Genomic DNA, 18,393 nt, shown 5'->3' on the forward strand with positions numbered 1-18,393 from the left:
CAGTCGTTACAGGGACCATTATGAGAGGTATATCTAAGGTCAAGTCCTAAATTTTCAGAGTGACTTTAATGGGATCAGTTGAGTCATTTACATCACAGCAGGCAGCTGAGATCAGAACCTGGACCTTTGCCTATGAAATACAGCAGGGAATCAGGGAAAATCTGTGTTAAATATAGAATAAGTTAACAGCAAAGTTCTGGTTATGTCATCACAAACCAGGGAGTAAGCCATGGGTGGAATCTGATAATTCTCAAGTAGCACATCTGTGAATTAATTACCAGATTCCACCAATGAAGGCGAAGGGGATGATCTAAGTCCCATGACTCACCAAGTTTTTATTCGTGTTTATAATACGCTGTTTCTAGTGATGAGCGCCTGGCTCAGTGCAGCAGTGAGCACTGTAGTCCTGGTTTTCTCCTTTATTCTTAGGCAGGTATGCTGAGGACAGTTGTATGAAGGAGAAAAAAAAAAAAAAATATATATATATATATATATATATATTGATATATATATCAAGCAATAACAGGTTAAAGGAAATGCTTAGTTACATTTCCTGCTCTGGCAAATAAAAAAATATTGGCTGTGCATATAGGCCAAAATCTGCTTTGCTTTTACTACATTTGTAGTTAGAAAGCTAAAAATAACAGCTCAGAAAGCTGTTCTTTAAACACGAAGTTTTCTGGCCTCAGGCATAACCAGGAAGAGCAGTGGAATGCACATATTGAACTGCAACCTTTCTTGTTACTGGCAGCTCTGACTGGAGGAAGAAACACACAGTCTCCACTTAGTAAGACTTACCTTTCTAATACCGATGTGTTGGAAATGCAGTTATAGTGTTATCATAGGATAACATTACAGTCATTTGGGTCTATTTTCACAAAGTGCTCAGCGCTGCCTCTCTGCTCCCTGTGAGCCGCCATAAGGCCTCCTCTCAGCTCCTCTGCTCTGGGCCTCAGCGTTCCTCATACCATTTGCCCTTCAGACCCTTCCCCATCTTTGTAGCCCCTTAAAATGTATCTCATTTGAATATAGATTTTTGTTTGTTATTTTCTCCAAAAACGACCCTTTGCCCTGCTCCCTGTTGTCTGACCAGACCTACTGCTACAGTCAGCAGCTCGGTAGCACAGAGGGAGAAGAGAGGAGCCATGGCTCACAGTTGTCCCTGAGTCACAGCCTCCCAGGCCCTGCTGCATAGCCCTTACCCAGACTAATTCTTTGCTGTCTCTGCTAGTGCTAACTCTGCTCTCTGTCATGATTGACTTTGAAGGAACGGTCTCCTTTAATTTTTCAGCTGTACTTAACTTTATAAAGCTGCTATCTTCTTGGGCTTATACTTGTGTGTCAAATGTCTGTCTCCAAAAGGTTAGATGGCAGCCTGATTTGAAACGAGGGGAAAAGGGCATGTCTAACAACAGCCCCTACCTTGACTGAAGATAACTGCAGATGAGCTTTCAACTAAAGTCATCCTCCCAGTGCACCCTTAATTGACTTAATTTTATGGTCTCAGTACTCACAGAGACTGCATAACTAGTGCTAAAAATATATCATTTCCTAATGGTATAACAAATTCAATTTTAACTTCTGTATATTTGGATTAATGTATTCACTACGCTCAAGTTTAAATATCTGTGAAGGTTCTGTATTTTTTCCCTAAGGGAAGAACACTTCTCCAGCTTTCACAGCTCTGCTTTTCACTGAGCATCCTGACTGGGCTGCGTAAGCCGTGCTTGCAGCTTCTGAGTGGTACCGATATTTTATGAAGTGCAACATTATGGGTAGCATGTTATCTTCCAAGGCCTCTTTACTTCAAGGTCAGCAGATATTTTACTGGCAGAAACCTACTTTTGTTTTAACAAGAGGGAAAGGAAAAAAAGAGGGAAGTTTTGTCAGTCTCATAAAGAAAGAAGGCCAAGCTCAGGGATGTCTGATGAGGTTGTCCTCAAATATCTTCAGCTGCACTTAGGCAATGACTAACAGGGTTTGGTATGGCTAACAGGCATTTTCATAAGGCACGGTGGAAAATCAAAAGCTGAGCTCTCCTGCTGTCTGCTCATACCCATGGTCTCTAGGGAAATAAACTCTGATGCATCTGTGTAATGATACACTTTTTTTCTCCGACTGCAAGAATCTGAATTCTAGACTCTTCTATTTGGTTCTCTAGTTCTGCTTGCTGACAGTCACCTGCTCAGGAGTGGTCCCCTTTAGCTAGGTGCCTGCCACTCTGAATTCTTTGGATGTGTTGAAAATGTTTTGATTATCTGAGCAAAATCATACTTGCATAATTACAGATAATTTTTAATGGGTATAATATATATATAATATATATAAATTATTATGCTTTCTTAATAAGTTTTCAGGAATACTTGATGTTAGTATTTTTCTTTTAAGACAATGAAAAACAGAAATAAATACAAAACATCTTTAGTTACTAGAAAATGTGAATCCTTTTTATCAGATGCTTAGTGTGATGCTCTAATGTCTACCTGCACCCATGATGCTTCCATTGTATTTTGTTTTGACATTGACATTTTTGTTTTGACATCGTATTTTGTTTGCCACTCAGCGGTAGATGCATTGAGGCAAAGTTGCATTACAAATCCAATTTTGGTGTCTTATATGTGGGGAAAAAGGAGTAAAAAAAATCTGAATAGAGAATTCTTTTAAAGGGAATGTCATTTCAGTACATGAAGGTTTCAGAATTTCTTCAGTTTAAGATTTGGAGGTGTTTTTTTTGTTTTGGTTTGGTTTTGACAAGAGCTTGAGTTAACACACTGTAAAGTTCCTCTGAATTCAAAAGAAGGAATTCTACCTTGGAAGTTAAACTTGGTAGGTTCTGTAATGCAGATATTATTGATACCACTTTTCAGTGTTGACAAGCTCTTAGGTAGCAATATTGACATCACCAAATCCACTTTTGTTTCCATGTTCTCCCTGTTGCACGGCTGTCAAGTATAGAGAAAAAGTTATTTCTGAATAACTCTTCTTCAGTGAAAATTTTAGTGGTGACATTTCTGTTCATGTTAGAGTGCACAAAATCAATTTGAATCAACAAAAATTAAGGTTCTGAGATGATAGCATAATTTTATTTTTTCTTTCCAGAACAAGAACACCAAGTGCTGTTATGAACTGAATTACATTTGCGTAGACATCCAGGCAAGCAAAATCTAGACACTTCTGTTGAACAATGTTGTTAAAGGTAAGTGACAAACACACAGCAACATTCAACATCTAATAGAGGAACCTTTAAATCTATTCTTGCTGCCTCTTAAGATGTGGTAAAGCTGATATTAGATATTTTTCATTCGAGAAGCTATTCCAGCTGATTTTTACCATGCAGTGCCAAATATTCCAATGTCCAAAAATATTCCTGTGCTTTGCAGAAGATATGAGGCAACAGTGCTCAGGGCTGTGGGGAGCAGAGTGGCAGGGGCAAACCAAGCCTTCTGTGCTAGTCAGCTTGTAAAAATGAGATGGAAATGTTGATCAGTGAGGAACACCAGCAAGCATGGGGTTAGCGGGACTGAGCCAGGGCTTCTGAGGCGCAGCAGCCACGTGCCTTAGACTAGGTGGCTGGTTAAGAGTTAACGCGTTAGAAAAACTAGTTTGAAAAAGTTGTTCCTGTCGGGATGACTCATGTTAGGCAGGTCAGACCTGCATATTCACTTCAGTTTAGCGTAATCATGCATGAATGTAAGTTTCTGCTTGTTTCAGTGCCTTTCAGGACTAGTGGGAAGTTGTATTTTGCAAGTGCAGCACATTCATGCTTCAACCCAAAGTTTAAGAAATGATAGTACTTTGAAAAAGAGCATTCCTCGCATTCGCCACAGTCTTACCAGAATTGGAGGGTTTGGGATTGGGGTCTGCTTTGCGGCTGAAAACAAATCCGGTACACTCATACATCATACAGACGTTTGCGGTGATTTCAAAAACACTAACAACTACCGATAGCTCTGGGAGGGAGAAGCGGGACCCGCCGGCGGCCCGGGCTGCCCTTCGCAGCCAAGCTGGGGGCGATGGCAGCAGCAGGAGCCGCGCTGAGCTGCCCCGGGGGCTTCGCACCGCTCTGCCGAGGCCGGCTGGGAGCTGCCCAGCACCCCGGGGCCCTTGGGGCGGGGGGCACGGACAGGAGGTGATGTGCGGAGAGGCCGGAGGGGCGGGAAACGAGAGAGCCACAAGTTGCCGCGGGGAGCTTGCGAGGGACCGAGGGGCGGGGGCTCGGGGCCGGGGTCCCCTGCCCGCGGCGGAGCCGTGCGGCGGGGAGGGGAGGGGAGACGAGAGGCGGGGAGGGGAGGGAGGGAGGGAGGCAGCGGCCCGGCAGCGCCGGAGGGGGCGGGCGGAGGGTGCCTCGCGGCCGGCTGTGCGCGGAGGGGCGCGGGGGAGGCGGCGGGGCCCGGCCCGCTGGCGGCGGCGGCGCTGCGGCGGGGCGCCCCGACTCGCCCCGCCATGGGCACCGGCCCCGGGACGGGCCGGCAGCGGCGCCCCGGCGTGGGGCCGGAGGCGGGCCGAGGGTGCTGTGACCCCCGGCGCGGCCCTGCCCACCCGGCCGGCACCGGCTCCGGCACCGGCGCCGGGCAGGGCGGCCCAAGCCGCTTTTCCCGCGGCAGCGGCTGGAGTTGTCGAAGTTGGTGGTGGCCGCGATGAGCGCGGCTCCTCTCCGCTTCCCCGCCCGGCGGGGCCCCTGATGGCTGCTGCCCCCGCCTCGCAGGCTGCTGGGTTTGGTCTCGGGTGGCTTTTTTTGTGTGTGTGTGTTTTTCTTTTTGTTATTATTTTTCTCGTCCGTCTCGCTCTCGCTCCAGCCAAGGTGAATGGCCCGCGGTGGGTGTAGCTGGCCTCAGCGGCTCCGCAAGGGGAAAATGCTGGCGGTGGGGGTGCTGGCCGGCCTCTCGGTGCTCAGCCTCCTCACCTACGGCTACCTGTCCTGGGACAGCCTCGGACGCGGCCACGGAGAGGCGCCGGCAGCGCTGGGAGAAGAGCCGGGGGTCGGCACCCCCAGCTCGCAGCCGCACATCGTCTTCATCCTGGCTGACGATCAGGGCTTCAGAGATGTAGGGTACCACGGCTCGGAGATCAGGACGCCCACTCTGGACAAGCTAGCTGCTGAAGGGGTTAAACTGGAGAACTATTATGTTCAGCCTATGTGCACACCATCCAGAAGCCAGTTTATCACTGGAAAGTAAGTTTACCGCTTCGTCCTTCAACTCATAGGCTTAAACGCCGTTCCTCTTGAAAAGAACCCGGGTTTCTTGGGTGGAACCCAGTCAGGTATGCCTCTGCCTTACCCTGTAGGCAGAAGGGTGTCTTTCTGATTCGCTTAAAAACCTTGAGTGAAATGGGCTTTCTTAAATGTTTGAAGTAGTGAGATAAAACTTGCTCTCTAAGAGCCAGTGAAAATTCAGCACTGTGAACTGCCCTAGCAGAATGTTGTGATACGTGTACATTTACTGCATTGCTAACATGTGTGCTAGTTGTCAAGTAATGTTGCTGGTACTGCGAAGTGATCAGCTAATGATTTGCTATTTGATTTTGTCGTGACTTTGAGGAGGAGCGTGCTAGGGAAGTGAAGGTGTGAGGTGTCCTCGAACAGACTGCAGCTGCACTTTGGCTTGTTGGTCACACTCAGCCTCACCTTAACGCAAGTTCCCTCTGGGGGTTGCATTGAATTTTTGGGATGGTTCCACAATGCCTCATGCGTGGATGGATGCAGAACTGTTAGGATCCTGAGGGGTATGGAATCCCTCTTATCATAATGCAGTCACCACTTTGCAAACATTTGGAAACTTTTCTCTGAAGCCCCTGAAATAGGGGCAGTGGTAAGAGCAGCGGGTGGGTATTGTGTAACTGCCTTTGGTAGTTTGTGTGTTACCACGTTCTATTAAGCAAACAATCCAACCTCAGGACTTTTTACATGAGAATGTTACTAAGATTTAAGGAGAGGCGCCGACGGCAACAGGAATTTGAGCTGCAGGAATAGTTCCCAAAGAACTCCAAATGTGGACACATTTACCCTGGAACAAGAATGTCTTGTTTCTGTTTAACTTAACTCACTCTGACAGGAACAGGGAAGTCTTAAAAGAACAAAAATGGAATGAGAGGAAAAAAATTACTTAGTTTATTTTCTCATTTCTTTAAATATAAACAGGAACAAAGCAATGTTAATACTGCTGGTAAAAGAAACACATGTTTAAATAAAACAAGCAACTGGCCTGGTGTCTTCATCTCCATATGGTAGAGCTGGAGATAATTCCTGGTCTCGTTCTAGTTGCAGACTTACTGAATAAGTGAGATTTGCACGGACAGACACAATATCTAGAGCAAGGCTTCCCATGGTTTTTCCTCTGCCCCCCCATATGTAGGCAACCATAAAGTTGTTTAGAAACACCTACTCACTCGTTCACAAGAGTATAGTTGCCCTGCAGCAACTAAAGTAGCGTCTAACATGGGTAATTAGTACTGGGAAAGCATATAATGCATCCTGGTTGTCTTTAAAGCCATGCAGCAGTTGGAAGTGAGGACCAGTGCCAGCAGCATGTAGCCAGCCAGCTTTCTGAGGACCGTGGTTTGGGAACCAGTGCTTTACAAAGGGAATGTTATGCTGCAAAATGACTCAGTCAGCGGTCAGAGGAATGGGAGAGCTGGATTCCGGGAGAGCTGGGGTACTGTGTTGGCTCTTGGAGGCTGCAGGAGTTGCCTTTATGCTAAGTAGAATAAAAATAAAGGAAGGAGTAGCAATACCTCATGTTGATCCTCCATTGCAGAGCGTTTACTGTGTAAATACATGGTAATAGTCAGTAGGCATGTTCTAAGGAATCCACTTTGTTCATCAGCTTATCAGGCGGAAATAATTCTGACAATCTGCCTACTTTGGTTTTGGAACCTTCTATAGGAAGAAGTAAATTTGCTTATACTTCATCTTTATTTTCTCAGTCTGCTGTTCTGAAACCTGTAGAATGTTTTTTTGATGTTGTTCTACTTTGGGGATAAAAGCAGCAGAGAGAGAAGACTGCATGACTGAGAAGTAAGGGAGGAAATGGTGACAGATTAATAGGTTTGGGTAAACTATTAACAAAGATCCAGAGGGACGCAGCCTCTTATGGCTCAAGATAAATGCTGGTGATAACTATTCTGAATGCAGAGGTGCCTTAATTAAAATGCCAGGACTCAGAAGCGTTTAATCCAGGAGAAGTGTTGTTACTTCTTGAATTCCAGCATGTGTTAGTTCAAGCCTATTTGTTCACTGAAGGCCCACCTGGATGCTCCGTGCTTCCCAACACACATACTGTGCGTAGTGCGTTCCAAACGATACCTGATTGATCTGTGGAAAACACAGGAACTTGTGTAATCCAGAATCATTAGGGAGCCCTGGCTTAAGTTTCCAAGTGGAAGTTAGACTTCAGGCAAAGAGACTTTGAATGCTCCAAATTCTTTGTAGGTCTCCAGGCAGTCTCTCTAAGGCTTACACTAGTAAAGAGACCCTTTTTTGGTAGCTCTCCCATTCCAGTGAATGACTGTGGGGGAGAAGGTTAAAGAAGTAAGGTTAATCCTTTTTTTTTTTTTTTTCCTTTTCATGTTATCCACAGCACTGCAGCTGGTAAGTCTGTCTTTTTCACCATTGCCTCTGTTTCACTTTCTCATGTCCAGAGCTTGACTCTTTGGCCTCCTTTAAATTCTTGCTCTCCACCACTGTTACCTGTCAAATTCCCGTAGGCTAAGAGTGAGGCAAGGTTCTACAGCTTTTATTTCATTCCATATTTAAAGGAGGAGGGAGGGGGCTGCAGCTGAGCTGAGTGTTGGGAGTAGGGAAGAAATGTGTGAGCCAGTGGGCTGGCTGCCACGTGTGATGTGCTGTCCCAGCAGGCTGTTCTGGGGCCACAACAGGGAGGGAAGTGAGGCGACTCTTGGGAAGCAGTGCAGCCCTTGCTGTGCAGCTGCACCAGTGACCTGGCGGAGAGTTTGCTCCTCCCTGAGCTATCCTGGGACTACTATAGTTCCTGCCTGGGCTCCTGCAGCTGGCTTGAGAATTTGATAGCCACTGCTCTCTGAAGACTTCCTGCTATTGTTGTGTGCTGGTTTCAGCAGGGCAGCAGGCTGCATATGCTCAAGAAGTATTGAACAGCTGGTAAATTGTAGAAAGGCAGTAGGCAAATTTGAACGTAAGTTGTCTTCCAGACCAGTTCTGTTGCATGACACAGTATTCTTTTTAGCCTCTTCCTTAAAAGTAATAGACATGCCTCAATAAGGAAAAATAAGGAAATTTCTAAACACATTATTTTACTGAAATTTACATAGAAGAACTTAAAAAGTAAGGATTGTAGCCAGGTTATAACCAGGTGGTAGGAAAAGGGTGCAAGAACACAAAAGGATGCTCAGCCTGTGCTCAGCACAGGCTGGCATGTGGTGAAACACTTCTTGAGATAGCTGTTTTATCTGTGTGCTTAATGGCCTTGATGACTTCTTATTCCTGTAGTCTACTTTTGCCAGTAGAGTTTAAGATGATTTTGATTTATTGAACACTACAGAGTTATATAGCATACAATGAAAATCTAAGATTATGTGTGAAGTTTTTTATTTACCTGTGTGTAAGAGTTGTCTGAGGTGAGATAGAAGGTATGTCATTTTTCTGCTATAGTATGGTTAGATGTAGTATTGCTTATTTACATAATTTCTTACATTATCACAAACAGTCATCTCCTTTTTAAAGGAAGGGTTACTAAAGTATAGTTAGTATAGATATTTTTCCAAAGCTTTTAAAGAAATTTTGAAAGATTATAACGAAAAGGAAAAGTATTTTTTTGAGCTGGAGAGACAAAAAGACTGTAAGCTTAGCTACCTCAACAGATGTTTATCTGACCCAGCTCTATATTATGCAATGTAGTTGTATTCACTAGACTGTACTTCATTTAGGAAAGGAATTTGAGAAACAAGATGGATTAGAATAGAAGAAATCTACTCAAAATATGTCATACTTTTTTTTTTTTTTTTTTTTGGCATTACAAAGACAGCAGATAACTAACTCCAATTCTATGTCCCTGGATTTCTCAGGGATCAGCTAGGTCTGTTAAGTCTTCTGGAATCCTTTTGGGCCACAGGAAGGCTTCTGACATACACAAGAGTATGGGGATCTGTGTTTGTAGAAACTGGTACACAGCCAGGGTTACAGATCACTAAAGAATCTGAAACTCCCTTTTACAATGAATACTTATGAATCATGGAAGCCCTACACTAATCTCAGGAATGAGCTCTGCGTGACGGATGGAATGTGGAGATGGAAGATGTTGGGAAATGTTGAAGGGCTGGGGAAATAAATCCCTTTTCCCCTGGGATAAAATGAGATACAGAGAACTTGCTCATCCAGAGGAGACAGAAATAGGCTGTAATAATTTTATGTGAGTTCGATAACTGTATAAATAATACACACATACGCATATATATATTACTTGTTAGTATGCATTCTCATCCAGGCACGACTGGATGTGTAGCTGTATGTTGTTCACCATTAAAAATGACAATATTTCAGCAAACTAAGAGTTATTTTGACAAATAGAATAGGAGAAAGTTTAAAATATTTTTAATTGAAAGCAGTGCAGCTGACTTGCAAGCAAACAGAAATATTCTAGGTCGAGGGTTCAGACTCTCGATACACCTTCTCTTCTGCCTCCTGGGCTCATAGGGATTGATCTTCTCAGCTGTTTGGTTGCTCTGAGCAGGATCCAGTACAACCATCTGTGACTGAGAAGTTATCTTCTGTGTCCTGAGGTGGAAGGTCTCAAAGACCTGAAATCTACACTCTTCAGTGCCCTGTGTGAGCCCTGAACCAGCTGGGCATTGGTGAACTATCAAGTAGAGGAAGGACCCCAGGTCATATATTCTCAGACCACCTTGCAAAAGGTGAACTTTGAAGGACATGAGTGATGGGCAGGCCCACCGTGGCACACTGGCCTGGTCCAAGCACAGAGACCCTGGTGGTTTCTACTGGTGTTCTGTTATCAGCACATTCAGAAAAAGTTTATTGTTCTATAGGAAGAAATACTGTGAGTAACACTCCATTATATTTGTAATTAATAAAACATGAAGGATTGCAAAATGTCTGCCCAATATGTCAAGAGATGGCCTTGTACTGTGTCTGTTCTGATGTGAAGAGATTTGGCAGTCACTGGTCTCGAGTGTAATTTTGGCCATTGTTTTCATTAAGAACCTGGAAAGTAAAATTAAATGTGCTGATTAAATGTGTGGCAGAGAAGGAAATACCAAGATTTAAGAGGCTGCAGTAATACTGAAAATCATCTTGACAAATTAGAAAAATAATCTGAAAAAGCAGAATTAAATTCAGTAGTGACAAATGGAAGAAACTGTTGGAGCAAGAGTAATAACTTCAAAAGCAGAGAATGGTGAACAACTGCTTAAACAGCAGTTCTTTAGAAAAGTAGATGGAAAGATAGCAAGTCATACATTGAATACAAAGTCAGCAATATTGTGCTGTTACAAAAAAGGAAAGCATCATACTGGTTTGTATAAGAGGGAAGTGTGGTGGATATGTGAAGCACCCCTTCTGCACTGTCACTGGAGCACTTGTGTCCAAACCAGGGCATTGCTGTCCCAGAGCACTGTGCGAAATTGAATAGAGTTGCTGTGAGAGTGAGCAGGTATCTCAAAAAGATAACTTTGGAGGAAAGATCAGAAAGGACAAGATAAATCTTCACTGATTTAAGATCAAGGCTTTAAAGCAAGGTGGAAGGGGATCATGGGCTATTAGTGAATGTGAGTGGTATTATAACTAAAGGGCTTTCCTCTGTAAGAAAAAACTTCTTGTTAGGTAGGAGGGAAAACTTTCAAATGGTAATGACTGTGAAACCCTGAATAGCTTGCTTTGGGAAACTGCTGAGTTTCTTTGTTGGCAGTCATTAAGAACAGACAAGACAAATATGTCAGGAATGACATAGTGTGGTTGAATTTGTCTTGGGGAAAAGGTTGAACTAGATGGCTTCTCTTCCAGCTCATATTCTTCTCTGGCTCATTTGAATTATATATTAACTACAGAAGGTGGTCTGAAGGAGAGTGATGGTAAAATATTTTTAAAACAATACACTACAAATTATTTTTGTTTTTGTTCTGAGATAAAGTAGGCTGTGTGAAAGCTCAGTTTTCTTCCAGAAATTCCTTTTTTCCATATTCTGATTTTTTCTGAAAATTTTCAGGATTTTTTCCCCCTAGGCCTTTATAACTCCTGTGGTATGTAATCATTTATTTCTGCTGACTTCTTTCCTGACAGTTTGTGGGACTGCTGCCAAACATATTGAGGTGTCTTTTTCCATGTTCTTGTTATACATCTTGCAGTTAGGATGACATTGTCCATGTATATGCAGCATATAGAGAGAACGAATAAGTAATTATATGTTAGGACTTCCTTTTCTTGTTTCATTCTTCTTCAATGCTCTCCAGTGTTCTTTCTGCAGAAAATTAGATCCAGTTAGTGAAATGCTCCTGTAGTCTTCAACTGAAAGTTAAACTCCAAGCCTGTTCATATCAGTGTAATTAGTAATGTGCTATAAAAAGGAACGTTTGGAGGAAAGAGCAGGAAAGGAAACTACATACGAACAATAAGGATTCAAGAAAAGTAACATAAAGGAAGGAGCAAAGTTTAGTGCAGGTTGTAATAAATTTTTCTTGCATTGCTTTCAGGAAATATTTCTTACGTATTTTGTAAGCATATTGCTTAATACTTTTGGTCTACTGCATATATGAATACAAGGCAAACATAGCATTATCTGATGTGTGATTAACTAGACAGTGGCAACAGATTTGCCTTTCTCATTGTCCAGTGTATACAAACTGCAGTAAGTTAAGTAACACGGTTAGATATAAATGTACAAAATCTTTGGTTGTCAATCAGCAGTACTCTGAGGAGGCTGAGTTACAGAGTTGTAAGAGAAAAGTGAAATTATAATCAAAGTAAACTTCGGCTTAAATTGATCAGGGAATTTTGCTGTCGTCATCATAATAGCCAAATAATATTTTCCAATACTGTCAGATTAGGCGGGACTTAAAATTTTGACAAATTAAAATCAAGTGTTCATTGAAATACTTTTTGTTTGATTTCTCAGATTTATGAGGTAAAGAAAGGGAAGATTTGTCTACCCATGGTCTTTGTGATACTTATCCTGGTGGCAGTATCAGACTCAGGGAGTTGCATTCATTGTTGTCTGCATCTTAGTTCTAGTTGTGATCTTGTCTATGTTTCTGAGTATTAATCGGTTTTCTATTTGATCTGTTTTATCAGGGTCTCTGAACATGTTAATGCAATATTGTTTTAAAGTAGTTCTTTAAACTTGTAAAATGTTTGATCATTCTTGAATACAATTCAAATGTTCCTCTAATTTTTGTTCTCATTTATGTACATCTAGTAAAACAGTCCTCATAAAATTGAGCACATTATTACAATATCTTCTATCCTTATAATAATATTTCACTGATATATGCACAAGCACATAAAATACATGATAAAATATGATCAATGAAAAATATAAACATTTGTTTTATACTATCACACGTCAAAGAAGATGAGCAGGTGAAATCTAAGGCAATATATTTGTGGAACTTGTTACCTTTTGAATTCTCTTTTGCTTTTTGACAAATTAGTCTACTTTGGGATTATTAGTCTATTTTGGGTCAAATTAGTCTATTTTGGGGATTTAAATATTTTTTCATGTACTGCAGCAATTGACATGAATTCATTTTTATACAAAAAAAAAAATTGCTGTGGAACCCAAAAGGATCTAAATTATTGATATTTTCTAGGAGGTACAGCTTGATAGAAACAATTGCCTCCTCGTGCATGGCACATCACACTGCTTTTTATCATGTTCTGCTGCAGACTGGTGCAGTTTCTGGTGGTCTGAGTTGGTGCTTTCTCGTTAATCCTTAGTTGTAATTCTTTGAGATTTCCCTTTCCTTCCCCTATAGTTTTTGACTTGATTTATATTGTTTCACTGTCAGGTTTTCTACCATGACGTGAATTTACTTAGTTTTAGAATATGTATTTAAGAATGAATGAGGTAATTTCACCAACCTTAGATTATTAAATTAATGTGCATAGTAAGAGATAAACATTGTGCCCGTGTTATCCTATGTAGGATATGTTTGTCTTCTCTCTGATTTTTAATAACAACAAACCATTTTATTAGTGTCCATACTTAAAAACCAGAACATCTATTTGGAGACATTGGATTGTCTCTGTAAATGTAAGTTGTTCAGCTGAAATTTGAATAGTTGAGAAAGAAATCAAGATAACACTAATGGTTAACAAATTTAAAATGTTGATATGAAAGATGCTTTAACCATGGAGATTTGGCTGAAATGACTTGATGTTTTATGGCCTATGATAAAGTAGAAGAATTTTAAACAGTGAACTTTATTGTACCTGCTGGCTCATAATAAGAAGTAAGTAAAACATGTTCCATGATTCTAGTTCAGCTGCTCTTGTAACATATTAATTAACTGTATCAGCTATCACCTGCCTGTTATCACTACCCTATCAAGCTGTAGTTTGAGTGGAAAAAAGAAAGTAAGTAGTGCTAGAGTTAAAAGACAAACATAACTGAATACTTTTCTCTATGAAATTATGTTCCCAAAGATACTGTATCAGATGACAAGCATGAAAATAGACATGAATATAGTGTGAATATAGTGTTCAAAAGACTTTATTTTCAACCTAGAGCGAAAAAATGATGTATAAGAACCAGATCTGTACCTTTGTTTGCTTGTTTGTTTTTTTGTTTGTTTATGTGCTTAAATGCCTGATTCAGTAAGACCTCTGTACCTTGACATCTATCTCACTGTCTTGACATGTAGAATTTGAGATGGTTGTTTATGAGCCACAGATGAGCTGTATCTCACACCTTGGGCACAGGTGTCAAAGGAATGGAGAATGAAGGTTGCTCTGTACTGATGGCACCAGCAAGTGTGGCCTGTGGGGTCCTCACATGTGGAACAGGAGGAATGTGAGAAAGTGCACAGAGTTAATCGTGGTTGTCATGTGAGGCACCAAAAGTGCATTTCCATACCACGTGTTCTTGGAAAAAGCAGTTCAATGCCTGCTTTAAAAGGTCTATACGGAGTAATAGAAATGTTTTTGGTTATTAATGCTTACAACCGTAAGTATAGAAGTGTTTATTCCAGTACTTGGAAGCTATAAAAGATATTGAAAGCAGTACAAAGGAAGATCTCACAAAACTTGCTTAAAGTCACAAACATCAGCAGACAGTTTTCAGCTTCTTTTGTACACACTGAATGTTCAGGTTATCATTTTGTGCAGAGATCCACATGACAAAGATGCTTTAATATATTATTACTTAGTGCTGTCAGTTTAGCTTCCTCAAGTATTTGTTGCATCGTGGCACAGTGTGGTGGCATGTGGGCAATCTTTGTGGTGGACAGTGAAAAACTGAAATTCTCCACTGTCAAACATTCAAATGTTGAAAAGATTCAAACATATTGCTTCTAATAATTAAAAATACTTGTTCCATACTAAAATTTGGTTGGACCAACAGACCTCCATAAATCTCTTCCAGCTTAAAAGCATTTTATGGGGCTAATTTGCCACAATAAAGATTCTTGGAGCAGGGGAAAGGAGCAAATCACTTCAGTGTTGCTTTTCCCCCTGTAGAGTTGCTCCTGGTAAAAAAAATAAAGTATTTGGAGTGTTTAAGTGTTTGGTCTGTGGCCTTCTTAACCAGCCTGAGCGCACTCTCTTCGGAGTCAGCACTATCATGGTCCTAATAAATCCTGTTTTTCCAAGACCACAGCATACTGGTGAGGATACAACAGCACTAAATTTAGCATTATTTCTTAAAGTCTCAACTGTTCCTTGTACTTTCACCAGGCCCACGCAGGAAGTATATACATTACTAAGCATACAGAGGCTTACATGTGTCAGCTGCATACTTCCTTGAAGCTACTTTACAATTTGTGAGATTTATTTCTGTCATCTTTCTTCTTAATCTGATTGTTGCTGCTTTTACAGTATGAAATTCATTTTAATAGGAAAATGAGAATTTGAGCCCATATATGAAGCTAGAAGAAAGGTAACGTTTTGTTGGTTCTTAATTTTGCAAGTAAGTGGTTGTAGCCCTTTTACATTGCAGAACGTATAGTCTTTTAAGGTGAAAAAGAGTAAGCCTCTGTGATGAGCTTAGGAATACTCGGCCATCTTGCTCATACTAGGGGTATATTCTGTGCATGATGCAGTCTTATGTAAAGATTAAGAGTTTAGGTAATACTATTTGGCACTATTATAGCCTTCTTGGGTTTTTACTGCGTCACAGATTATTTTTTACAACCCTTGGCAGTAATGTGTTTCCCACAGTGAAACCTCACGTAACATCTCTTGGAGTTTGAAGGTTTTCTGTTGATTTCAACGTTCAGTAAGTTTTGCCATCTCAGACAATTGCAAGGTTTATGTGTTGCGTTTCCGTTGTTACCAGCTTCTGTTTTGTTTGTAGCAACTTGAAATTTTGGCGCTTCTTTACCTGCTGCTCCTTGTAAACCTTTGCCAGGTCTGAGTTGGTGGCAGACAGAGTCCAACAACAGCAGGCTCTTGGAGGAATCAAATGTTTTCATAGATGCTTTCAGAAGAGATGTTTCTGTTGATTTTGGGTTCCGATCTTTCTGTACAGTGCATTGTATTTCTGCCATACAAAACATTGGCTGTTTTCAGCTGGGAAAATGTAGCTCAAGTAGTGTGTTAATGGCTTCTGTATGAACCCGGAGGCTCTTATCAGCATTGTCAACAGGAGCCAAGTGGCTTTTTTAGCATCCTTTTGATACTCTGCCTGCTGCTACTAAGTGTGACCTTCAAGTGACCTTGAAGTTTAATACTCTGCATTTGTGCCAACTGTTGTCTCCTACACTGCATTTGTTAACCAGTTCTGATCTCTGACAATGAGTTGATTTAGAAGTTTTCTTTGTAGAGGTGTAGCTTTTCTATGCAAGTCCTTATAGTGCTTTTTGACTCTGGAAAGCTGTCATAAGAGGATGACACTGTGTTATTCAACAAGTTTCCTCTGTGTAACTGAGTCATATCTGCTCACTTCAGTAGCGAAAACATGTTTCGCTACCAATAGCCATGGTGAGTCAACATTCCTAAGGCAAAATTAAGTTTGTGGGTTATTTTGTTTTCCTTAATGTCCAAGTCTGAGACGACTTGCAGGGAAAAAAAATTGTAGTAAGCATTTCCAGTTGAAACGATTTCATGTTGTAGTTGCTGGTTTTTATTCTGGCATTTTGAGTTCTTAGAAGACTATTGATCATCATCTGTATTTAGGGTCAGAAGCAGATACAGCATAAAGAGGCATTAACCGTTCGTGAAGGGAATGGGCTTTACTTTGTGGGCTTCCTTTGCCCTGGTACCTGTGTTGGGAAGCCCTGTCTGTGAGGTGAGGGCAACCATCACATACAAGGACAATTGGTGAACAAACCCCTTCCCGGCCTTCTAGTTAGGAGAAAGCTGCTTTGTGGTTTGTGTTTCTTTTGTGATGAATGTGTGTTTAAAAATACGTATATTATTAGATTAGCACAGACACAGTGATAGGGGTGCTTGTGTGAGAACAGATTTTTTTTTTCTGCCTAACACTGAATGCAGTTAGGTTGATGGTAATTGTAGATAAAGGACAAGTTTCTGCATTAGAATCATTGATTTAAATATATACGGAACATAGGAATAGAAAAGAAAAACATTTAGAATGTTTTCAAATTCTGGATTTTCATGCCAGACATAAAATTTCATATTCATAAGTCAAAGATTGGTGTAAGGAAAATGGTGATTGTTGAAAATACTATGGCTGGCACCAGGAAAGCTTTTTTGTACAAGTTTATTCCATAGGGAGTTATTAAGCCACTGCACATGCCCTCCTTCAGGTATCTTAGATAGAAATGAGTACACCACAGTTAGGATCCTATATAGACTTATTTATATGGTCAATGGAGGTAAATGGATATCTCTTAGGAGGTGATTAAAAGTGCCTTCGTTAAACTATATGACTGCTCCTCCCTTATGTAAGATGTCCTGAATGAAATTCCTTGAGCTTTACCGTGCTGAAGAAAGAAGTAACAAATGAAAAGTCAAATTAGAGTTTTGACAGATAAAATGTTTTCAAGAAGAACAATGGCAAGATTATTTAGCGGAGCTAGAGGAGAAGTGAGATAGTGGTTAGAGGATAAGGATTTCCACTCTGTCCTGATCTAAATCTTTTCTTGAATTGCCTTTTGGCCGCACGCAGTCAGCACAACGTGTCCAGGCTTCAGTTTGCACATCTACATTGGTGAACTTTCTTATGACATTGTAATATGTTTGGAGCAGGGAAGATTTCTGAAGTTTATCATTTGTTAACTTGACCCAGTTGCAGGTTCCTTCTGCAGTCTCCCATCTCACTACAGGAAAAGCATGTCCCCAGTTCTCTTTAGCATTTTCCTCCTGTTCTTAAGAATGCGTCTCTGACCTTTTTTGCACTGTGCAAATTAAAATTGAAAAGCAAAGCAAAAATAAACCAACACCACAACCTGAGCATTTTAGGTTGTTCCAGAATCACTTTTAAGATTCTGTAGCCTCTCAAATGTCTCCAGGCTTTCCTGGACACTGGCCCAACAGGTTGTGATTTTGGAATCTTATGTCTCTTTCTAAGGCCCATCAGTTCAGCTGTCCAGACTTAATCCATTTTTTTGCATTTCCCACTATCCTGCCTCCAACATTGAAAAAAGGGGAAGTCAAGCCACCCTTTCTCCTGAAGAAAGAATGGAATCACACCGTCATTTGTTTCTCTTCCTAATTCTTCAGGTATTTTTGGCTGAATTGCATGCTTGATATATCTTTCAGACAAGAACAGAACTTACGTTTATGTTCCTCAGTTACTGGCATGTAGGTTTTGTGTCTGTAGAGCAAGAATATTTATACTTGTTAGAGTCTTTTAAAGCTGGATTTATTGTAGTTGACCACAGAAATATATACATATTAAGATTTATCATAGATAATAGTCCTTGCACAGTTCCAAAAATATTTTTAAAACACTTTAAAAGCCTTCTATCAAAGGAGATTTTCCAATAAATAGTTGGTATTTAGCCTGCACCTTTCTATCACTGTGGTATGTTAAACCTGGAAAAGGTGGTCCTAACAAGAAGGAGTGGGAACTTTACAGAGGTAGTGCTAAGCAAATTCTTCAAAAAGAAAACAAACCTAAGGCACTTGAAAACAGTTCAGGACTTTCTAATTAGATATGACATGATATCATATGCAGCGTGATATATAGGCATGTTTATTCACCTTTCAAGTTTGCCCTTCTCTTTTTGAATCAAGCCATGCCTCACTGATTTACTTCAAGTCCTGGAATTTATACTACCAGCTTGTCG

General features: G+C 40.9%; 1 protein-coding gene across 2 annotated transcripts in view; it reads left to right on the forward strand.

Annotated features, from left to right (window-relative positions):
- Positions 1 to 4,317: 4,317 nt before the first annotated feature.
- ARSJ (arylsulfatase family member J) overlaps positions 4,318 to 18,393 on the forward strand; it is a 41,129-nt gene continuing 27,053 nt past the window's right edge. For both annotated transcript variants that reach the window (XR_014883045.1, XM_003205730.5), the window contains exon 1: positions 4,318 to 5,173. Coding sequence is in view for 1 of the 2 variants with exons in the window: in XM_003205730.5 (XP_003205778.2) it covers positions 4,806 to 5,173 (368 nt within the window). In the remaining variant the exon portion in view is untranslated. The remainder of the gene's footprint in view (positions 5,174 to 18,393) is intronic.

This window comes from Meleagris gallopavo, chromosome 4 (assembly GCF_905368555.1).
Source record: "Meleagris gallopavo chromosome 4, MGAL_WU_HG_1.1, whole genome shotgun sequence".
Classification (NCBI taxonomy): Eukaryota; Metazoa; Chordata; class Aves; order Galliformes; family Phasianidae; genus Meleagris; species Meleagris gallopavo.